This window comes from Sebastes fasciatus, chromosome 11 (assembly GCF_043250625.1).
Source record: "Sebastes fasciatus isolate fSebFas1 chromosome 11, fSebFas1.pri, whole genome shotgun sequence".
Taxonomy (NCBI): domain Eukaryota; kingdom Metazoa; phylum Chordata; class Actinopteri; order Perciformes; family Sebastidae; genus Sebastes; species Sebastes fasciatus.
This window is the reverse complement of record NC_133805.1, coordinates 15,019,034-15,044,109: the sequence shown is the minus strand read 5'-3', so window position 1 is coordinate 15,044,109 and position 25,076 is coordinate 15,019,034. Positions and strand designations below refer to the sequence as shown.

The 25,076-nt window shown below is 39.7% G+C and overlaps 2 protein-coding genes across 4 annotated transcripts; one reads left to right on the top strand and one right to left on the bottom strand.

Moving 5' to 3' along the window:
- Positions 1-3,132: 3,132 nt before the first annotated feature.
- Positions 3,133-12,449, top strand: LOC141777043 (alpha/beta hydrolase domain-containing protein 17A-like). 2 transcript variants are annotated; one of them, XM_074650975.1, is made up of 6 exons: positions 3,133-3,357; positions 6,131-6,217; positions 6,764-7,251; positions 7,482-7,676; positions 8,303-8,482; positions 9,418-12,449. In XM_074650975.1, the coding sequence occupies exons 3-6, from the start codon at positions 6,764-6,766 to the stop codon at positions 9,641-9,643; spliced, it is 1,089 nt and encodes a 362-aa protein (XP_074507076.1). In that variant the 5' UTR covers positions 3,133-3,357; positions 6,131-6,217; the 3' UTR covers positions 9,644-12,449. The 2 variants fall into 2 exon arrangements, with proteins under 2 accessions (XP_074507076.1, XP_074507075.1); XM_074650974.1 differs by having other exon boundaries at positions 6,761-7,251.
- An 864-nt stretch (positions 12,450-13,313) lies between these two features.
- On the bottom strand, positions 13,314-24,979 carry LOC141777045 (GRAM domain-containing protein 2B-like). 2 transcript variants are annotated; one of them, XM_074650976.1, is made up of 13 exons: positions 24,713-24,979; positions 23,849-23,995; positions 23,669-23,726; positions 22,870-22,942; positions 22,488-22,591; positions 22,131-22,220; positions 20,855-20,926; positions 20,689-20,751; positions 20,442-20,556; positions 17,704-17,760; positions 17,484-17,583; positions 16,257-16,349; positions 13,314-14,555 (listed from the first exon to the last, which is right to left on the bottom strand). In XM_074650976.1, exons 1-13 carry the CDS (start codon positions 24,814-24,816, stop codon positions 14,540-14,542), a joined length of 1,092 nt encoding a protein of 363 aa, XP_074507077.1. In that variant the 5' UTR covers positions 24,817-24,979; the 3' UTR covers positions 13,314-14,539. The 2 variants fall into 2 exon arrangements, with proteins under 2 accessions (XP_074507077.1, XP_074507078.1); XM_074650977.1 differs by having other exon boundaries at positions 20,457-20,556; positions 24,713-24,976.
- Positions 24,980-25,076: the final 97 nt, after the last annotated feature.

Sequence of the window (25,076 nt, the reverse complement as noted above, 5' to 3'; positions counted from 1 at the left end):
CTCTCTCTCTCTCTCTCTCTCTCTCTCTCTCTCTCTCTCTCTCTCTCTCTCTCTCTCTCTCTCTCTCTCTCTCACACACACACACACACACACACACACACACACACACACACACACACACACATTCACACATTCAACTGTATTAAGCCATTACTGAAATATGTGTTTGATGATGTTCAGGAAAGTTGTAAGTTAAAGAGCCTAAATCATAAAGCTACCACATTTTACAATACAACATTTTGTAAATATACTAAATTACTACAATGAATTATTATATTAAATTAATTAATAAATTATTAATTATTATAATTATATGTATATATATATAGATATATATATCTATATATCTATATATATATAGAGAGAGATATATAGATATATCTCTCTCTATATATATATATAGATAAAATAGGGGGAAAATCTTAACAGCTTTTGTTTCCTCAAAGGTTATTATTATAGCTAATATCATAATAGTTATAATAAAAATAATTGGCTTTTTGATGGCTTTATTTTTTTTAATTGATTTTGATAGGATTTTGTCAAAAAACATTATACATATGACATAACACACTTCTTCAAATATTAGCAAAACCAGGAACAAAATAAAAAAATAAAACAACGAAAAAGGACAGATTCAATCCAACATGGGAAACTGGAAGTTAAAAAATAAAATGAACTATACAGACTTATATTCACTCCAGTGTCAATGTTTACATACATACATACATACATACATACAGTATATATGCACCAGGCTACAAAGAATACAAAGTGATCAAGAAATAGCCTACACCAGCACTCTTTCGGATAAATGATCAAATATTGAATAGAAAGAGGTTTGGAGCATTACTAACAATACTGTCTCACCACTGTTTAAAACACTGATTTAGATATACTGTACAGTATGTATACATACACATACAGATATATCTGCCATTTATCACATGACAAATGCCAAATAATTCCTGTAGTGAAAAGTAACATGTAATAGTACGACTGTTTCAGTCCCGATACCAATAGCGATACCTGGGCTTTGGGTATCGGCCGATACCGATTACCGATCTGACACCAGTGTTTAATTAATAATCTGTATGCCTCACTGTGTGGAAGTGACTGGGATCATTCTTTTATGTGTAAGGCAACATCAGGTAAAAAGTCTTCCACATGAACAGGAATTACAATTCAATTGTAAACCTTTTTAATGCAGCAACGAATTGGTCAAAACTTAAACAGGAATTCAAATTCCAGTAGATAATGTATAAATTGAATTCAATAGATCGGCCCCATTGTCACCGATACCCGATCCAGCTATTTGAGTCAGTATCGGCCTGATATCTGGTCCAGTATCAGTGCATCCCTAGCCAGGGCCCTGGTATTGTGCATGCTGCCTGGCAGGCTCACCTGTGTTTATCCGGCTATGACATGTCAAAATGGCTGATGTGAAAAGGGCCAATACAAAGATTAAGAAATACACCAGCTCTCTTGTTCAAATATTGAATAGATAGAGGTTTGGAGCATTACTAAAAATACTGTGTCAACAATGTGTTTAAAACACTGGTCGAGATGCACTTTATCTTGGAAATGATGTGCAAAATGTACACAGATATATCTGCCATGTATTACATGATAAATGCCAAATAATTCTGGACTGTAGTGAAAACATGCATCATTGAAGTACTGTAGTATCAAGTATCATTTTAAGGTACTTATACTTTAGTAATAGTATTTTTTTTCCCTTTGCTAATGCAAATTACTTTATACTTCTACTCCTCCACCACTACATTTAAGTGTGAAATATTGCACTTTTTACTCCCTTACATTTATTTCAGTTATTGCCAAATAAAGATGAGATTTTGCATTCAAATTGTCAACAGTTTCTAAAATATGATGTATTATTATAGAGTGCTATTACAGAAACTGACCAGCAGCATATAAATTAACTCCCATTGGCCTAGCTTTAACATAAAGTATTGGTCAAATAATATAACCTTTCATAATATATAATTGAAAAGGGCAATTCTGCTGAATAATGAGGACCCGTCTTTTAATACAAAAAATTTAGCTAATAATACTTCTGTATTTTTAATAAAATAAGGTTTTGAATGCAAGACCTTTACTTATATCTGAGTGTTTTTACACTGTGGTATTTTTACTTGAGCAAAGGATCTGAATACTTATGCCACCACTGGTTCTGTAAAGGATTTTAAACATTGACACTGGAGTGAATATAAGTCTGTATAGTTCATTTTATGTTTTAACTTCCAGTTTCCCATGTTGGATTGAATCTGTCCTTTTTAGTTGTTTTATTTTTTCTTTAGTTCCTGGTTTTGCTGTGTGTTATGTCATATGTATAATGTTTTATGCCAAAATCCTATCAAAATAAATGAAAAAAATAAAGCCATCAAAACAGCCTATTTTTTATTATAACTATTATGATATTAGCTATAATAATAACCTTTGAGGAAAAAAGCTGTTAAGATTTCCCCCCAATTTTATATATATATATATCTATATACTGTATATAGATATAGATATATCTATATCTATATCTATATATATATCTATATCTATATATAAATATAGATATATATACTTTACTGTATATATATCTATATATATATATATAGATATATATATATAGATATATATAAAATAGGGGGAAAATCTATAGATATACTGTAGGTATCTATATATCTATATCTATATCTCTATCTATATATATAGATAGATAGAGATATAGATATATAAAGATATCTATATCTCTCTCTCTCTCTCTCTCTATATATATATATATATACATTTATATATATCTATATCTATAGATATAGATATAGATATATATCTATGGATATAGATATAGATAGATATATAGAGATATATCTCTATATAGATATAGATATATATATAAATATATATATCTATATATAGAGAGATATATCTATCTATCTATATCTATATATCTATATCTATATCTCTATATCTCTCTCTCTCTCTATATATATAGATATACAATATCTATATATCTATATATTTATATTTATATAGATATCATAGATATCTATGTAGATATAAATGTGCTGATGATAAATTATAACAAGATAATAAAGTTTTGAAAAAGGAATGAGCCCTGACGTCACTTCCGGGTGTAATCGGACAGTAGTAAAAAAACAGAACTCATCTGGTAGCATGAATGATGAATGATGAATGATGAATGTCAGCTAGCTCTCCTCCGACTGCTGTCAGCACACTCCAGTTAAAACCATCCATGTCCAGACACAAGGAGGATCTTCGAAGTCTAGTGCCGCTTCCTCTGTGTTCATATCGGAGCGCAGCAGCCCGCCAGCCGCCTGTGACTCGGTAAGTACAGCTAGCTGCTAGCTCCGAGGCTAGCGATGTAGCGAGCTAACTGCTAGCACTGCTAACGGTAAGTGATGCTATTGTGACCGTTAGCTGGCATCACACCTGAGCAGGTAGTAGTGTCTCATAAACAACAGCAACGTGTCTGCCTTTTACAGTTGTATGTCTGCTTCGTCAACATACTGGTGCTCACATCGCTGGCTAACGGTAGAGGTTAATAACCATGTAGCTACATTAGCATATCAGTCGCTCCCTGTCTGTCTGTGTTGAGGGGGATGCTGTGTAATTAGTCATAAAGGATCACATCAGGGCATCTGGATCACTTTAATCCAGATGTGAGATGACAGCAGCTTCACTTATTTGGATTAATGCATAATAACTTCTGTCCTAATAAACACTAGCTAGTTACAAGAGCTCTCTAAAATGATGACAATAACAACTGACGCCTTATAATGAACCCTTATAATAAACCCTTATAATGAACCCTTATAATGAACCCTTATAATAAACCCCTTATAATAAACCCCTTATAATAAACCCTTATAATAAACCCTTATAATAAACCCTTATAATAAACCCCTTATAATAAACCCTTATAATGAACCCTTATAATAAACCCTTATAATAAACCCTTATAATAAACCCTTATAATGAATCCTTATAATAAACCCTTATAATAAACCCTTATAATGAATCCTTATAATAAACCCTTATAATGAATCCTTATAATAAACCCTTATAATAAACCCTTATAATGAACCCTTATAATAAACCCCTTATAATGAACCCTTATAATAAACCCCTTATAATAAACCCTTATAATAAACCCCTTATAATAAACCCTTATAATAAACCCTTATAATGAATCCAGGTTGTTCTCACAGCTGTTTCCAGTGTCTGAGTCATTTCATTTGGTTTCCAAATGCTATATTTGATAAAGCAAAAAATTATTGCTTGGACTTAATATTCATTATCTGTCACTTTATGACAGTAAAATACAATAAAATAAGTGAACAGGTAGGTGGTTAAATTGGTGGTTACATTTAAAGAGTTCACAAATAAAAGTTGGAAATAACATCTTCATAGATTGTCAGCAGAACAACAATATTTAGTAAATCTAAAGGTTTATTAGAGGTTAACATGTTCAGATATTAGCTGTGTTACATTTTCCTTTATTTAATGTTTCATTCAGATTAAAATCTATTTTTAAGAGATACCACAATTTAAGACAACTGTCACACACTATTAAACAGCATAAAAGAGTTAATAAAATATCTGGTGAAGATGCAACACTTTATTTTTTAAACACTAAAATGCAGAAACAAGAAACTTAACAAACACAGGTGCCTGATTCCTGCAGATGAACTCAGTCTGACTGCATCTATGCTTCCCAGCAAAAAGCATTTCACACGATTGTACCTGTATAACCGGCGTGACAATAAACATCTTGAATCTTGATAGAGCTTCATTATAATAATATAATAATAATAATCTTTATTTGTATAGCACTTTTCTAAACAGCAGCTTCACTATTTGGATTAATGCATAATATAACTTCTGCCCTAATAAAGGCTAGCTAGTTACAGGAGCTCTCTAAAATGATGACAATAACAACTGACGCCTTATCATAACCCTTATTATAATTAATCCAGGTTGTCTTTTATCTTTGAAAGTTAAATCTTCCTCACAGCTGTGTCCAGTGGGTGCTGTATAATTAGTCATAAATGTTCATGATCACATCATGATCACTTTAATCCAGCTGTGAGGTTTCAGCAGCTTCACTTATTTGGATTAATGATTAATATAACGTCTGCCCTAATAAACGCTAGCTGGTTACAGGAGCTCTCTAAAATGATGACAATAACAACTGACGCCTTATAATAAACCCGTATTATAATGAATCCAGGGTTGTCTGTTATCTTTGAAAGTTAAATCTTCCTCACAGCTGTGTCCAGTGTCTGAGTCATTTTATTTGGTTCTATATTTGATAAAGCAAAAATGATAGCTTGGACTTAATATTTATAATCTTGTCACTCTATGTGAGCACTGAATAGCTCTAGAAAGAGCTCCATTAGAAGAGCAGGCTAACGAAGTGGTCATGTCTTTGTGACTATACGTTGTGATGTATGTTGTTGCATTATGTTGAGCCATTTTTTTTTTTCTTTTTCACTTCAGTTTTTATTGATGTTTTTCAAGGTTATCCACATATCAACAACATATGGGCATGTACACATTCAGACCCACAAACAAAGGGAGCAATACATACAGGACTCATGTTTGGGAGTTACACTTCCATTATTCCAAACATTCTCATGTTATTTAGAACTCAATCAGTTGTCCTTTCTGCCGTCTTCGTTGCTGTTTTGGTTTTTGTATAATGTCCATTTCTCCCACTTGTCTTCCATCTGTGTTTCTTGCAGTCTTAAACGATGTGTCAGCTTCTCCATTATGTATATCTCCTCTACTACCCCCATCCACTGCTCGTGTGTAGGGGGATCCACTCTACCCCATTTCCTTGTGATAGCTTGCTTACTAGCTATTAACAATATCTTAACCATATATCTATCACTTATTCATACGTTTCCATCAGTAGAATTCAAATTACACAGGTAGAGAGTCATGTAACTCCTAGTGATATTATATCCTAGTATCTTTAGTACCGTGTTGTGTACCAACTTCCAAAACAGTACTATTTTGGGACATTTATAAAATATATGGGAGTGATCGATGTTGAGCCATTTTAATGTGTTGTATTATTTCTTTTTTTATCAAGATCCTGCTGGCGTAGTGACTAGACCAGAAGACCTTGGCACCGTGGTGTGCCAGTGCATTTCAAGACCCAGGGATTTCCTGAATCCAGGTGCGTTCATAACAGGGTATCTGTGCAGGGTTTTCCCCCAGGAAATGAGTCAGTGGATGTTTATCTCTACTTTTCCTAACTTAGGAAAAACATTTTTTCCCCCCCTGGCATTCTCCCCTGATAAATAAATGTGAAGCTAACATAGGATGTAGATAGATCAATGAATCCCCCGCTGAGCTGATTACACATCACATCTCCTAATCAATGTACTGTAGTTATTAGGGCTGTGTATTGATCTGGCGATACAATATGTATGATGATACAAGGGTAACGATTTGATATATTGGGATATATTACGGTAATGTAAGCAAGGTGATATATTGCAACAGTTATTTGGCTTCCTTAGAGACAAGCTAGTATGACATGATTGGTACTGTAGTTGGTACTTAGGTTTTCTAGTTTCATTTATGACGACAGTGGATGCACTCTTTATTTCAGGCGAGCGTTATAAAACACTGAGGGAAACCCTGCGGTGAATCAGAGGTGAAAGGTCTTACGTGCTTTCCTTATTTAATTTTTCTACCATGTTTATTTTTCTACCAGAAGATGAACGGTCTGTCCATACGAGAGCTATGCTGCCTGTTCTGCTGCCCTCCTTGCCCCAGCCGCATTGCAGCCAAACTGGCTTTCCTCCCTCCAGAGCCCACCTATGCCCTTATCCCTGACCCAGATCCAAGCTCTGGAGCTGGAACCGCTCCTGGGTCCACTTCCGGGGCCGCTCAGCCTTCTCTCGGAGCCCCAGGACTGCGTTCCCGGGTGGGCACTGGTAGTGGAGGTGACAGAGCAGGCGGAGGTGCTGCTGCAGGTGTGGCTGGTGCTGGTGTAGCAGGTGGTGGTGGAGGAGGGGGGGGAGGAGGAGTAGCAGGTGGAGCCGGCAGTGGTTGGAGTGAAGGCAAGTGGAAGCTTCATCTTACAGAGAGAGCGGAGTTCCAGTATTCACAGAGAGAGCTGGATGTGACGGATGTGTTCCTGACCAGATCTAGCCGAGGGAACAGGGTGGGGTGCATGTACATTCGCTGTGCCCCCAACGCCAGGTGAGATGAACACCTTGAGACGGAAGACACGCAGATCACAACCCTGTATATCTGTGTTTTGTGTGTACTTTTAATAGGACAGCTTGCCTGTCTTTTGAATATGTCCCTCAGTCATACAATCCCATGTTGTTCCATCAACTTGGGGCTTTCCCAGTTCAGCAGTGTCCCTGCTTAGCTCAGTCAGCTGCCTAACTTCCTCCTTCTTTCCTCTTCCTCCTTTCATCTCTCAGGTTTACAGTGTTGTTTTCCCACGGCAATGCAGTAGACCTGGGCCAGATGAGCAGCTTCTACATCGGCTTAGGCACACGCATCAACTGCAACATCTTTTCCTATGATTACTCAGGCTACGGTGTTAGCACTGGCAAGCCCTCTGAGAAGAACCTATACGCCGACATCGACGCTGCCTGGCACGCCCTGCGCTCCCGGTAAGCCGGCAGAAACCAAGCATCCACACAGGATCCGAAATGAACAGCCAACAAGCACCAAATGCCAGTTAAAGTGTCTTTGGTAGATAAACCAGTAGGGGCCACTCTCATCACTGGCCAGTAACTTTTTGTGAAAATAACATTTGGTTGGCTCGGCTATATACAAACTTTGTCCCCGCGGACCAGGGCGCCCTCTTTCTGACCATTAGCCAGTCAAATCAAAGCTAAACAATGGCTCTATATCTGAAAGACTGATGATTGGCTGTGCTCTGTATGAAGCCTCAGGATCCAAAATTCTGAATAATATTCCTCTTGTTTATCTGCTGCCAGTGTGATTAATGAGCCTAATGTCAGCAGAAACTTAACGCTCCCAGGTGGCAACGCAGACGAACTTCGAGGCCACCAAAAAATTAAGACTTAAGACAACAAACTATTTGTCTATTATTAACATGAAACACAGGGGTAGTTGTTCCCGTGTGTCGGACTGAAAGGATTACTGCACTTAATTTGCATATAGAAATGTACACACTTGTACACTGCACATCAATCCTTTTGCACTTCGCATACTTGCAGAATAAAAGCAACTTATTTTGATATTCTGTACTGACGTGTGTGTGTTGTCTCAGGTATGGCATCAGCCCTGAGAACATCATCCTGTACGGACAGAGCATCGGCACGGTGCCCACGGTAGACTTGGCGTCGCGGTTCGAGTGTGCTGCTGTGGTCCTCCACTCTCCTCTCACCTCTGGCATGAGAGTGGCTTTCCCCGACACCAAGAAAACATACTGCTTTGATGCCTTCCCTAAGTAAGTGTTTTAATGTATTTTACCTGTATTTTCTGTGTTATCAATGTTCCTTTTTAGTATCAGATACCCATACAACTGAAAAGCCACTCCTGTGGTATAATCAGCTTCTCCGCTGTTGCCCAACATGTTCTCAAGCCAAAATATTATATTTGTAAATACGCAGCTTTCATTGAAATTCTGGTAGTCGCTGGGGATTTGTAGTGCAAGTGGAAGCAGGAGGTTGGAGGTTGAATGCACTTATTGTAAGTTACTTTATCTGATAAATGGATAAAGTCGGGCAATATGACGATGTGTTATGAGATGCTAGAAACCCTTTGAGGCCACACTTTAGTATCTGCTGGTTATATTAGACCACTGTGGGCAATGTTGCATATCACGGAGCAGGTCTGCATCATGGTAATAGGTTCACAAGATTTTATTGTTTCTTTTTTATTTGGATCCCCATTGGTTGTTACCTTGGCAACAACTACTCTTCCTGGGTTTTTTTGCTGCAAATGTGATGAGGAACCTTGATTTGTCAAGTATTAGATTTACTGGATTCGCCAAAAAAGCAGAACTTCCCATCTGTTTATTTTATCTAGAAATGGTTTCTCAATACAATTGCTAAACAATGTACTCAGTCAAGATGTATTCCTATTATGTAATGTATTGTAATCACCCATATTTGGATTTAACAATGATTGCTGGTGACATAATTAGCATCTGGATGGACAGCAATGAGATCTTGTTTATATTGGAATTTATGTAATTAAACAAAGCTGTTCAAGCCAACAGGGGCGGGTCAAAAGACAGACTTTAATGTATCTCAAATGTTGATTTAAATGCACATCGTCATTAGTTGTCATTGTTGGTCAATACTGAATAAATTACCCTGTACTCTGTTTTCTATAATTGCCTGGTCAGTGCATTAATAGCCTCCATCGTTTTTCTTCCAGCATAGAGAAAGTGTCAAAGATCCCATCTCCAGTGCTCATCATCCACGGTACAGAGGACGAGGTGATCGACTTCTCTCACGGCCTCGCCCTGTTCGAGCGCTGCCCCAAGGCCGTGGAGCCCCTCTGGGTGGAGGGAGCCGGTCACAACGACATTGAGCTTTACAGTCAGTACCTGGAGAGGCTACGGCGCTTCATCAACCAGGACCTGGCTGCACAGCATGCCTGAGAAACAAAACACACAGCCTCTCTGCGTTTGTATGAATGAGACTGTGCGTATGCATGTGTGTGTGTGTGTGTGTGTGTGTGTGTGTGTGTGAGACTGAGCGACAACGTCAGCATGTTTGCAAAGTGTGTGTGAGAAATTGACCCAAAACTATGTGTAATTTTTTTTTTTTGTTGTCACATCTGTGTGTCTTTGAAGCAGCACACCTTTACGTTACTTTTCAACACATGTTCAAATAATTTCCCAATCGAAAGGTGAGAACGGTTTTTAAATATATCAGTAGCCGTGTCCATCTGTGAGGTGGAGTGTGGTGAAACGCTAAAAACAACTTCAGAAATCCGGTCTTTAACGTGGGGAAATTTATGAATTGCAGCTTCGACATGCGTCACTAACATGAAGTAACAACAATGTGCTTTGTCTAGAAGGGCACACAGATGTCATTTTTAAGTATGACGTGACTGAATGTATGAGTGTTGTGTATTCATATCTCCATGGACATGCATGCGTGTGTGTGTGTGTGTGTGTGAGGCAGTGCTGAAAGAAATGAAGGACATCCTGATGACTTGGACAGCTGCAAGTGGAGGAGGCTTATTGAGACTTATCATTATTGATGTTTTTCTTTTTTTTTTTTTGCGCGTGTATATATGAAGAATTACCTCCACAGCTTGACCAGTTCTCTCTCCAGTGGACAAACGCTGGTCAAGCATGTGCCCCCCCCCCACACACTCCCTGTTTACCTATTAATGGACATCCATCTGACTGCCAGGGCATTTCCCAAGTTGTTGTCCAGCTAACACTAACCTACTTTATCCGTGTGGTTTTGGGGGTCCATCTCCTTCTCTTTGGTGTCAGATAGGGGTGGATACATAAGGACTAGTCTGGAATACTGTCATAGCTTGTATGGCTGTTGGGTGTCTCATACTTTCCTCTCCCTCATTCTTGACTCTGAAGAGATCACAAGAATGGCCAGCTTCCACTTTATTTCCTGGCTGTGCTGTAGCTTTAGCCTTCACCTGTCCACAGAACAGCAGCGGCAACTTAAAGGGAGTTATTTTGATTTCCCCGTATTGCTTTTCCCCCCATCCAGTCCTACATATTTGTGATGAAGAATGACGGTGTGGTTGAAATGGAAACAGAGGAATATCTCTGTTTATGTCGAAATTTCTTTGGCACTAATATAATAGCTATAGAAGTGCAGGTTTACTTAGTCATTTTCATGTCACGTTAGATGGGTTGGCTCTAAACAGAAGGCTGTAGCCCTTCAGTATTTAACTGATGTGACGTGTTTAAAGGTTGGGCAGACTGCACTGACTTGGTAACAGCAGGATTAAGTCAGATTTAAAGGAATAGTTCCACATTTTGGGAAATGATTTGCCATCTTGCTGGGGAGTTGGATGAGACTATTTGTACCACTCTCATGCAGAGACTAGGAAGCGAAGAAATAGTTTGGCACATAACCTCCCGTAAAGCCACATCATGTTTTTACACTTCAGTTTTTGTATGGAAACAAGATACAGCATGTTTATTTGTGAATTCTAGAGGTGCTGGTAGCTGGATTTTGTTACCTTTGTAAAGAGCCAGGCTAGCTGTTTTCCCCCCTGTTTCCAGTCTTTATGCTAAGCTAAGCTTACCAGCTGCTGACTTGCAGCTTCATATTCAGCATACAGACATGAGAGTGGTATCATTCTTCTCATCTAACCCTCGGCAAGAAAACAAATAAGCGTATTTCCTAAACGGCGAACCGTTAAGTCTGAAGTGCAGCAGTTGAGGTTTGTGAATAATGTGTAGTCTGTTCTGGTGACCGTACGCTTTTTGGTGATTGATGTTCTGGCTGTATTTGGAGGCTCTTAAGGTTTAAGGAGACAAAGTAGCTGCTGCGTTCACCAAACTAATGAGGATCCTGTCCGTTTTTACTCAGAATAATCTTTTTTTGCCTCACCAGAATCTCTTTATGTGTAACGCTGATTAACTTGTAGTCTTACAGCACACAGGTTGTTTTCCAAGTCCTGCTCCAGTAGCTCTCATCATCACCAGAGTTAGTCAGCCTCCCGTTCATACGCACATTTTTTGTTTCTAACGTTTTTTGTCTTGATGTAATTAATCCAATCGTGTTTTGTCGTCGTGTGGGGCCATGGATTGTTTGTTTCAGAACCGTGCGCGTCGACGCAGTGACTAACAATGTGATTCAGATCAGGTGCCAGCCAGGACGGGGACATCATGCCTACTACAGCTCTGTTTAACCTCTGTGGCCCTAAAAATGTACAGGAGCTCTCTTATGGGTGGCAGCACGCTTCATGTCTGACACAAGCCATATTTGAGCCTCTCACTGTTGGTGTGGTGCAGGTTCCACCACACACACCTTTGCACATCATCACACACACACACACACACACACACACGCGTACATTCAAACACAAACACATGCACACATAATACATGTACTGTAGTATGCAGTATATTTACACATTTATATATATCAGATCAAGCATGACAAAAAGCAGGTCTTAAGTTCAGCACTATTGTACAAAGCATCCAAAGCGTAATAAGGGTATAAGATGTAAGTTTGTGTGTCTTCATTATTATTGACTGTCTTCTACAGGCCAGCATTAAGGATACTAACATCACATTTGAATAACTAGTAATAGGCGCTGTGTGTAGACCTGAAAAAGAAGTACAAGAACTGGTCTTGTGGTCGCAGGCTAGCACCATATTTTCAGATCTACACAAGGCGTCTGCTGCATAGGAGACCCGTCAGTTTCAGTGGTAGTAGCTGCGTTTTTTTTTTAAGGGAACATGTACTGAACTAGCACTGATCTGATTACTCCATTGTGGGAGTACAAGTGGGTCTTAGTGAACGCCACTCGCTTCCCGTCATCACTTCGAACAGGGAATCTTTCCATTCTCATCCTGTGCTTTGTGTCTCCGATATTTAAATAAAGAAAATCTGTTACCACCTTTGGACCAGGGATCTGAGCGGTCAGAAGAATCAGAGAGAGTTATCGCCTCTCTCTGAACGTAGAAGTAGGCCTCAGTTTTTTCCTGGACATGTTATCAGGGAAACCACTGGATCCACCTTTCATTCATGGGGTTCAAGAAACGGGGTGGAGACTTGCCGTTTTATTGATGCACCACTAATGGTTGACGTATATTGTATCCTCTGGCCCTGAATGTGTATTGATGGGGGATGGGGGATGGGGGATGGGGGTGGGGGGGTTGAACAGTGAAAACTGTATGCATGTCTATTGTGTTTTGCAGAGCAAGTGACGGGGTGGGACGTTATCTCTATTATGTATTCTATGTGAGGGTAAAGCTGAACTCATGGCATCGGAACATTGAAGCGCTTTTTTAAAAAAAACGGGACGTTTCATTTGATTTTTTTTTTATTGCTGATACTAACTGATGTATTGTTATGAGTTTTGTGCTAGAGTTTGAGCGGGGCAGTGTTAGGCGGGTGGGGTGGGGGGGGGGCTAGACTATATTAATGGGCTGTTTATATGGTTACTGTACTTACCTATTCTATTCTTTGTATTATGATTTGTAATTTTATGTTGCTTTTTTGAACTGAGAATATGATGTAATGAAATTAATTCATGGGACTGAATCTTGACCTTTTTATGGACAACAAAATAATAAAAAAAAAGATCACTTATGTACAAAGATGTGACACGGACTATTGTTTTTAAAACAACCTTTGTATTTTTGTTCAGTGCAAAAGTTAAGAATGGTAGACAGTGATACAAAAATTGCAATATTTACATGTACAGAATGATTTACCAATAGGACGACATGACATGTACACCAGCGATGATGGGTTTAGGATAATATATAAAATCATACAAAGTCTCTTCACAGATTTAATGTACGGGGTTCGTACAGTTATAAAAATCCTGGAATTTGAAAAATAGTGTTTTCAAGGCCTGGAAAAGTTTGGCAAAATTGCTTCGTAAATAGTTTAATGTGGATCAATGAATAGAAGATTTATGTTTTATGTTTTTTGACACGTGCACACAGAATTTACAGAATGTTTTGTCATAAAAAATGTTTTAAAGTCATGTGTATGAACACTGGACTGCACATATATTTATTAATAGGATTGATTTGTCAAATAGTAACAAAAGTTTTATAACATTTGTATTTTGAAGGAATTTCAGTGTGAATTTTGCAAGTGAAATCCGTCCTTGGTGCTTGATGTTACAATGAAGTTTAATGGGAGTGACTGCCCTCTGCAGGCTGATTAGCGTCATTAACAGTCTTACTCTTAAAACATGTCACTAGATTCCAGCAGTGTACAATGTGAACCCTCATTTCATAACAGATCATTTCAAACCAGGCAACAATTAAGTGTTTATTTCACTGTGTGTGTGTGTGTGTGTGTGTATGTGTGTGTGTTCTCACAGTTGCAGGTTGTGTTGATCCGAGAAAGCGATGGCCAAGACTCCAGCAACCTCAGCTAGCTGAGCTCAGCTGTTCACCTGCCAGGAAATAAACATGGCTTCAGCAGGCTGCCTCCATATGGCTCAGTGCAGGAGACCCTCTCTTCAGTATTTGATCCGTCAGCAGAGAACAGAAATATTGTCCTGTTGCTTCTCGGCCAACGCAGTCAGTCATCCGTGTAGTTCGCCGCGTGTGGCCTGGTTCAGACATCCCAAAAGCATCTTATTGCTGACCTGCATCCTCTGTAGACATGGCGCTAACACAGGAGATCAATCTCTACCGTGAGCAAACTTCTTTGTGCAAAACATTGTAAATTTAACTGAAAGATATATGTGTGGGCCGAGTCTCACTGCTGAGATTCTTTTGGGAGCCTGTCTAGACAGGGATCAATCTACATCAGGATCCTAATAGAGTGGTGCACTGCATGAGTTCCTAGAGGGATTTGTCACAGTCCCCTGCCTCCGGCTACGTTTGTTGGTACCTGCAAAAGAAGAGGAAGCAGCTTGAGGAGAAGACAGTGGTGGAGGAAGCACTAATCCTTTTAATCAAGTAAAAGTAGCACCATAATGTAAACACACATCAAAATGTTCCTACATAAAAGAACAAAAGCATTATTAGCAAATTAAATTTAGAGTATCAAAAGGAAAAGTACTCAATATGCAGAATGGCTCTAAGTATAGTTGTATTTAAATGTAAAGGGAATTCTAGTATAGCTGTAGCTTGAATTTTAACTACATGTGTTAATCACATATTAGGGCTTTCAAAGTTAATGCGATAACGTGTTAAACGCAAATTCAAAGCCACTACTTTCTTTGACACATTAATGATCTTTCGGACGTTGTAGTGGGCTCAGATTTAAAGCTAGAGAGAAGAAACTAACATTATGTGGAACTAGAAAACCTAAGGAATCCATTGGTACAATGTCACAATGGCTTGTCGCGAAAGAGGTTAAATAACGCTCCAAACTTGCTCCAGACTCGGAAAAATGGTCATGGCCATTTTCAAAAGGGGTCCCTTGACCTCTGACCTCAAGATATGTGAATGAAAATGGTTTCTATTGGTACCCACGAGTCTCCCCTTTACAGACATGCCCACTTTATGATAATCACATGCAGTTTAGGGCAAGTCATAGCAATAAAGCAAGCATATTTGCCCGCTCCCATGTTGATAAGAGTAATAAATACTTGACAAATGTCCCTTTAAGGTACATTTTGAACAGATAAATGTGTGATTAATCACATTTAACTAGAAAATCATGCGATTAATCACGATTGACAGCCCTACATGATATGTATGTGAAATCTGAATCTGTAAGTAGTAACTGCAGCCCTTAAAGGACACTTAGACTCAATATTTGTGTATCTGGAGTGCCCATCAACCCACAAACTGTGAGATAAGACAACCCAGTCAGTTTTTTGTGGGCTGCCTAGATCAGAAAACATGTGATTCAACACGCCAGTCAGATTTGGCTCCCGTTCCTATGTCACATGCAGGCTCATTAGAATATATCACCCACAGCTTAAGAACTACCTTTGCAAAGGTGCACCATATTTTTCTCGCAAGCCAATCAGAGCAGACTGCGCTTTTTCTGTAAGGTGGCTTAAAGAGACAGGTGCTAAAACGGAGGGCGAATACAGGTATATTCAAACAGACAATAAAAGTGTGTTTTCTGAACATTAAATCATGTAAATATGTTCTAGTAGAAACACAAAATACAAGTATGAACCTTGAAACAAGCATGATATGTCCCCTTTAAAAATGTAGTGGAGTAAAAAGTACAATATTTCCCTCTGACATATGGTGCAAGTAAAGTAGCAGGAAATGAAAAATACTCAAGTAAAATACACTTAGAAAAAACTAAAAACCTTGAATAGATGAACTTTCCACCACTGAGAAAGGAGCACATTTAAGTAGAGTTAGTATTCCACACTGTTGTGCAAAGCTTCATCTCGTTATGCAAATCTTTAAACGCATACTTCCTAGAGGGTGTGACTGATGTAATCACTTTTCTTTTGTCCACGTTGCGGTCGTGAACCTGCAGAACGACTCCGTTCGTGTCTAATCTGATGTAAAAGTGATTCAGAAGTCCCCGAAACCGGTTTGAGCAATCTGACTTTTTTCCCACCAGACCAGGTCTTTCTCTTGACTTCCTGTTTCTTTATGGCCGTGTGTGTCTACTCACTCTCTCTGTTGTAAGGTCAACTCAGTCAGCTGCTCCTCCAGTGCTATGATCCTCAGGCCGATGTACCCAGAGGCCAACAGCAGCAGCACCATCCTACAAACACACACACGTATACAATGACGTGAACGCCTTGGATTTTAACTTTGTGCAGAATGAATCAAAAGCTGAGCAGACGGTCTGAGATGGGTACATACCGGAAAAAGTCCTAACAATAAGATATCAGTAAAATGTATCTGTTCGGAGCCAGACTGAACACTGTGTGATAACATTTCTATGACCACATCACGAGGATTAGATCATTTCCAGCCCATCCAGAAAGTCAACATACCAAAATGTGCCTCTGTTCATACTCATAAAATGTGCATACTATGTGGGATCAGCAGAGAAGTCTACACAAAGCAGGAAATTAATTGTTGTTTTAGTCTTTGAAAGTCCCAGCTCAAAAGGAATAAAAGTCCCTCATTCCTACGTGCTCATCTTCCGACCTTTTTACATGAACAGGTTTTTACAAAGCAATTATTGGTCAAATGTATTTCTGTTTACCAAACAGAGAGGCAGATGCACAGTGGTGGAAGAAGTACACAGATTCTTTACTTCAACATAAAAATACTTCAAGACAGGTAAAAGTCCTGCATTCAAATAGTTAAAGTACAGAAATATTAATATTAATTAAAAGTGACACTACTCATTATGCAGAACAATTGCGCCATGATAGTGTTATATTATAATAAAGTCAAAATTAAACTAAAGGTGCTAAATGTGGAATTTCTATTGCCTCCGCACGGCTCTCAACATAGCTGATCCGGTCGCTCGTAGCTAACGGAAAATAACGGCAACAGTGCAGATGGAGCTAACAGTGTTGGCGGCTGGGTGCTACGCTTCTGCAGCGGCGCCGTTGGTCAGGACGAAGTTATCAGCTGTTACCGCTGTATGAGCGCAGTGCAGAGCGGCAACCACAAGCTAGCCAGTGGGGCACGCTCACAGGGACTCGCATATACTAAAAAGCATGCGCGGTCGGCCCGGCTATGTCAACAACAAAGTATAGAGAGACAACAGACACAGAGGGAAAGAGACTTCATTCTCTGCTCAGGTAGACATTACTCCTCTATATCTTTACATAGCAAATAGTTGTTTGCTGCTATATTAATGCTCTGGATATCGAATTGAGCACCTTTAAGTAAAGTAGATGAGTAAATGTACTTAGCTGTGTGAAATAATAATACTCACAGCATCACGTAGACATAGAAGAGAACGCTGAGATTCCTGATTTCTCTGAGGAAGAAGAGCGGTGCGACTCTCTCAGTGATCCTCCAAATCCACGATACAGCTGGTTGAGAGTAAAAAATCAGCTTGTTATTTTTTAATAACACTTTACTCTATGCCTTATGGGTAAATTTGAGTAGATAATATAGTATGTGCATGTCTACTTGTGAGCTCTTACACACACCTCTGTCGTCTTCGTCTATTAAGCTGTTTTGTTGGGTGGAATTGCGTCTTGTAGGAACTGGAAAGGTACAAACAAACATTGTTGCATTCAGTAAAGAACATTTTCAATATTATTATAAACAGAAAGTCATTATTGAAAAAAAGATGAACAAGAGCCAAGAAACACAATATTAACGAGAGCTGCACGCAGCTATGAAAGGGCCCTCGCCCCTGCTCGCGGGTCGGGGTTGCTGGCGGGACGCCGACCGACGCGGCCGGGCACCGCGAAACCGAAACTCTGACGAGCGCCACGACGCCTGACGCAAGGCTCTACGACAAGCGGTTCACGAGTTATGAAGGGGGGCGTGGCTAATGTGTAGGGGGCGGGCATAACATTCACCAATGAAACAGGAACTCTCTGCTGAGTTATATGACACTTCCCACAAGACTCTACGACAAACGGATCATGAGTTATGAAAGGGGGCGGGGCTAATGTGTAGGGGGCGGGCATAACATTCACCAATGAAACAGGAACTCTCTGCTGAGTTATATGACACATCCCACAAGACTCTACTACAAACGGTTCATGAGATATGAAAGGGGGCGGGGCTAATGTGTAGGGGGCGGGCATAACATTTACCAATGAAACAGGCACTCTCTGCTGAGTGATATGACACCTCCCGCAAGACTCTACGACAAACGGATCATGAGTTATGAAAGGGGGCGGGGCTAATGTGTAGGGGGCGGGCATAACCTTCACCAATGAAACAGGCACTCTCTGCTGAGTGATATGACACATCCCACAAGACTCTACTACAAACGGTTCATGAGATATGAAAGGGGGCGGGGCTAATGTGTAGGGGGCGGGCATAACATTTACCAATGAAACATGAACTCTCTGCTGAGTGATATGACACTTCCCACAAGACTCTACGACAAACGGATCATGAGTTATGAAAGGGGGCGGGGCTAATGTGTAGGGGGCGGGGCTAATGTGTAGGGGGTGGGGCTACCCTTAACGAATAAAACAGGAACTCTCTGCTGAGTGATATGACACCTCCCATAAGCCTGTACGACAAACGGTTCATGAGATATGAAAGGGGGCGGGGCTAACGTCTTGGGGCGGGGCTATGAGTATATTTTTTCATATACATGTCATCAGTACTGGAGCAACATCATACCTGAGAGATTTGGGGCAGATCGGACTATGTACAGTTGAGTTACATTAACTGCCTGTTTCATGGCGAATGGCTCAAAATGGCCGCCACGCCACGGTCCGCTCGTTAAGTGAACACTCACCATTTTAATAACTTTTCATCCTCAAGGTCTTGAGATGGTCCTGACCAAATTTCAAATCGATATGATCAAATCTGTAGGAGGAGTTCGTTAGAGTACGCGGCCAATAAAACGCAAAAATTGGGAAAATCGTACATAAAATCCAATATGGCCGACTTCTGGGTGGGCGGGGCTAATGAAACCCAATGAGGAATATGTTTCAAATGATAATTTGGGGAAGATCGAACTCTGTACAGTTGAGTTAGGGTTAACCCACTCTCTGCTGAGTGATATGACACATCCCACAAGACTACTATAAACGGTTCATGAGATATGAAAGGGGGCGGGGCTAACGTCTTGGGGCGGGGCTATGAGTATATTTTTTCATATACATGTCATTAGTACTGGAGCAACATCATACCTGAGAGATTTGGGGCAGATCGGACTATGTACAGTTGAGTTACATTAACTGCCTGTTTCATGGCGAATGGCTCAAAATGGCCGCCACGCCACGGTCCGCTCGTTAAGTGAACGCTCACCATTTTAATAACTTTTCATCCTCAAGGTCTTGAGATGGTCCTGACCAAATATCAACTCGATATGATCAAATCTGTAGGAGGAGTTCGTTAAAGTACGCGGCCAATAAAACGCAAAAATGACATAAAAATCCAATATGGCCGACTTCTGGGTGGGCGGGGCTAATGAAACCCAATGAGGAATATGTTTCAAATGATGAGTGGGATATGCATACCAAATTTCATGAATATCAGATCAACTTTGACAAAGTTATAATTTCAATGCGTTAGGGGGCGCTATAGAGCCGAATAAAAACACACTGAGCCTAATGGCTATGCAGTTACATAAAGTTCACAGGTGTCTATCATTTTGCCAAATTTTATGAGATTCCGAGCACCTAAAGGTATGTTCAAAATCTGAAAGACATAAGGGGGCGCAAGAGAGCCAACATGCCACGCCCAAGCAAAATTTCACCACTAAAATTAAGTAATTACTAGTTTGGATGTGTGTGTAAAGTTTCATGAATTTTTGTGCATCCTAAAGTCTTCAAATATGCGTTCGTAAATTCTAAAATCACGCAGGAAGTCCAACATGGCTGACTTCCTGTTTGCCGGAGAAATCTCAAAATCATTTAATCCAGGTATGAGGGCGTGAGCAATGACATACTTGAATTTCGTGAAGATCGAAGAAACTTTCTCGGAAAAACTGCGTACGTTAGGGGGCGCTATGGAGCCCCCTGGAGACACCCGAGCCCAGTCACTCCAGAACATTGAATTTCCCACCAGTTCTGACGCATACTCCACTTTTCGTGAGTTTTGGGGATGGCTAAGGTCGTCAAAAACGCGTTCTTGCAGCGGAAAAAGAATAATAATCTGCAGAAAAACAATAGGTTCCTTGCACTTCGTGCCAGGACACCGTTGGGTCCTGGCACTTTCGTGCTCGGGCCCTAATGATTGAACTCTGTCTCACCCATCTGTTTCTCACCTTCACTGGACATCAGAGGAAAGCCGTTGTCATGAGAAACGCTGTTCTGTCGGCTCAGATCACGATCTACGCTGTCCTCCAAACTGGAATAACTGGAGGCCTGCAGGCACGAACAGAGACACTGAAGGTTAAAGTCTCCGTCATCGTGCATCACGCACTTGAATTCGCTCAACTATAACCTTGAATCCCTCAAATTCCTGGTTTGGGTGAGATAGATGAGCAGCAAACGTACCACATCATGATCAGCTTCGTTCTCTGCAGAGGAGACATGAGGGCTGCTGTTGACGCTCTTGTCCTGTTTCAGACAAAAAGAGAAACACGGGTTTAAACTGAAAATGGCCTTTTGTTTTTAAAGAGTTGATGCCTTTATGTGCACGCTAGATTAGTGGAGCGCCTACCTGTGTATGTGAACAGACAGTTTGGAGGAGTTTATAACACATCTCACGGTTCCTCAGAGACACAAACGTGTACTAAAAAGAGAAGAGTCAGGAGAAAGGGTTATTACTGGAGCAAAACAAACTATACTTAATTAAAGGAAGTTAATCTGAAGTCTTGGCTCGACAAGCTGCCAGTTTCACTGCTCAAAATTAGAATCACCATTTCCCTATTTAATTCAGTTTCCAGCTTTTCTTTTATTGATTGGTAGTTAACAGTAAAACGACTGGACACATTTGAGTGACGCTGAATTAATCATTATTACTAATTAGTTATAAACTTGATTAATACAGATCCTAATGCTACTACATTTAAGGTTTCATTTAATAGGGACATAGCAAGGGCTGTCCCGAATACCATTTTTTGGACTTCGAAGCTTCGGTGAAAAATATTCGGAAGGTATTCGAAGCTTCGGGACAGCTTTACTGTACACACACGCACTTCTACACGTAAACAGCGATATGCGCCTGAGAATAACTAATAATAATTCATTTTGAATATGAATAATGTTGAGGAATTATTCCTTATTTCATGGACTATTTTGGGATTCATACACTATTAATAAATTAATTTAAAAAAGCAAAAGAAGAAGCATCCGAACATTGATTTGGAGGTCGGTTACCATGGCAACAGTCGAAGCTTCGAAGCATTCGGGTCAGCCCTAGATGTAGCATTGACCAATGCCACAAACCACAGTATTTATAGTCTTAGCTAGTTTGCACTGCTTGTCCCTAAATGAGCCATTGTACAAATACACAAAACAACACAGAACATGAATTAATGATCTATTTTAAGTTCTGTGGTTAAGAAGTTCAACAACAGAGAAAGGACGTTTTACAAATACAATTCCCCACAGATGTGTGATGTGTTACTGAGCACCTTTGGAGTCTGATTTTTTGGGGCATTCAAATTTAATAATAGCAAATTCAGTTTCCATTGGCTTCCTATCCAAAATTTTAACTGCACAATTATACTGAACATCTGTAATGCAAAGATGCAGTCAAGTCAATGAGTACATTTATATGGCTCACAATCACAAGAAAACAGAAAGTGAAGCAAAATAATGGAACATAGATAACAAAGATCAATACATGAAATAAAAGTAAACCTTAAGGTAATAAGTTAATTTAAATAAATGTCTGTTAAGTCACTATTAATCGCTAAATGAGGTATCACAGTGGTGATTGAACCTATGGCCCACTGATGAAATGTATTGTATTTTAAAATGTGTATTCTGACCTTTTCTCCATCGGCAGTTTGAACAGACAACATGGATAAAGCTGAGTTGTGTTTCCTCAACCCCGTGACGCTGGACGCAGGAATCACCACCTGCAATATGAGGACAAAATACTTTTGATTCTTGTTCACAGCCTTAAAGAGGATATTACAGTCCTATTTCACTTGTTCTCAATGTGACCTGAGAAATGGATGACCAAAGTAAAGAAACAGCTTGTTATTTTATTCTCCAGGGACTTTAAATAATTTCTCTCTGTGAAGTCCTTGATATTAGAGTGAAAAGCCAAAATGCTGCAGATGGAAGTGAATTCAGTTTAGAGAGTGAATTAGGCTTCACCTTAATGTGTCTGAGCGTGTTACCTTGGTGTCTTTGAGCAGCACTGATGAATGGAAACACACAGAGTTCTCAGAAACAAAGAGTTTTCCATGATACAGCACCTCCTTCTGCAAGGCACAGGTGTACGCTAAAATAGAGACACACAAAAACACATAACATGCACCATTTGAAGTCGTGAGGCAGGTGTTTCTCTAAGAAATAAATAAACCCAGTAAGTGTCACCCCTAGACGACAGAGACATGCATGTGCTTAAGTGTTTCAGCTCCTCATTCACTGTGCACCACTTGGCAAACAACGTATTGGGCAGCACTTAATCAAACAGCAGGGACAAAGTGAAAAAAGGTCACGACGTGATGTCATTTCCATAATCAATATCAAGGAATGAGTAACAGACTCTCAACTCACTGTGTGTCAGCCTCTCCTCCTCAGGAATGTCTTGGAACAGTTTGTGGAAGGTTTTGTTGTGCTTCAGGAAGCTCTGTAGGGAGAAAAACAGTGTTAAAACTGTACGTTGAGTGATATATCTGGGATTATTTTTTTTAAAAAGAAGCAGGTTTGGTGTTTGTTATGTGAAATAATTGACTTTAAACCTGAAGAAACTGATTGTTTGGCCACTTGGGGGCAGTGGAAAAAAAAAGTTGTGAACACAACATTGACGTATCACCCACAAACAATTGCTAATTTACACTTCTTGCAACATTATCATTCATTTTGAGTCATGTTTCTGCCCACCTAATTAATATATCCAATATTCACTCTTTTAGCTCTGTTGTTGGTCTCCACCAACTCCTGAGAGAAATATCTGACTCTTTAGCTGCTAAATGCTCTGCTAGATAGCTGCTGACTGTGTCCGTCTGCTGTTTAGGGCTGAGCAGGAACAGTGTACAGTGTTATAAGAGCTTTTTCTCTGAAAACAGCTGCCAGTTGCAGCCAAAAACTACGCTAAGAGAGAGGTGAGAGTGAATCAAAACCGGTGAAGTTGTGGGTCGGACAGCTAAACAAAGAGCAAACTCACTATAAAGCAGATTCAGGTTCATCACAACGAGAGACATTCACACAGTCATTGTTTTCACATCGTCATTTGATGCATTGTTTTTAGAAAATATATAGATTATAGCCACTTTAATTCTCCCTGTGCAGCAAAGATAAAAACATGCGCGTTGCAGTGAACAGGAAGCAACAAGATGATGTGAAGCAAACTTACACAACTGGTGATGAGCCCATCTGGTCGCTCACTGTTCTCCTCTGCTATGGTGTTCCCCCTGAGGACACAAACAGGATAAAGGCACCACACTAACACAAATAAGGTAACATATCAGTACTTTGTCTAGGTACAAGTTTAACATTTTTATAATCCCAGTGTAGTGTTAAAGGTTGAGTGTACCTGAAGGACATGTTGCCATTGAGGCTGTGATTTAGCTTCTGGATCTCCAGTCGGGCATCGTCCAGACTCTGGCATTGTTTGGATTTCTTATTGTTAAACCAGCTGGAGCCTCTTTTTCCGCCAATGACTCCGACTCCGTCCAGACAGCTGTCACGAGAGAGCAGGAGATAAACACCAGACTGATGATCCACACACACACAGGTGGGATATACAGTATATTGAACAACATAAAGTAAGTAAACAATACAAAAAGAGAAATGGATTTCTCTCCGGTGGGAACATCAGCAAATGTGTTGGATTGACAGAGTTCACAGAGGGGATGAAAATGGTAAACATTTCATTATATCCACTCTCATTGTTTAAGTCTGATTTTCCACAGAGATTAATGCAGTTCATTTACAGACAAAAATAATTTCTAACAGTGTCAACAACACTGTTGACTGTACTCTTATACATAAATAAAAGAAGTGAATATACTGTTCTTGTCTCCAATCTAATATCTCAGTTCGAGTAGTTCCTCTATTTGAAAACTAAAGTTAAACTAGCTCCAAACTCCTTTTTGAAAACCAGCTGTATTGACTTTTTCCTCTCTGCTTGGGATAATTGTCAGCTTGTTAGACGTGTGGTTAGTCTGCAGTCTCTGGGCAATACAACAGATCTCTGGAGAGTGGTTTCACTTTTGTAAACCAGCAGCTACAAAACACTGGAAACATACGAATATTGAGCTTAAGGGTGACGTATGTACACACTATTGATTAACTCTAAAAGATAATATATAAAATAATATAAGATCATTTCAACAAAATATCCTGAGGAATGTTAAAGGGACAGAGAGAGAAAACAGAAACAGTAAAATCTACTCACACAGAGCTGTCCAGTGAGAATCTCCTGCATTTCACATTCATGGAGGAAAACAAATACTTCCAACTCACACACATGCAAACACTCACGCTCTCGCTTTCATACATGCAGGGAAAGACTTGACTTAATGTCTTTAGCTCTCTCTCAAGTTCACAAACTCATTATGAGTATGATTCTTTGTTTCCTGTAAGTTAGTGAGGCAGTGAGAGGCAGGTGATGACAGCCTACTTTAAGGATTGGCTTGTTATTATGAAGTTAACCAATCAGCTGTGAGGGGGCGGGATTTTCACTCACACTAAACCAACCAGTGGAGGCAGGTGCACAGCCCACAGCTTCTGCTACTCATGGCAACAGTAGCTATGGGTGG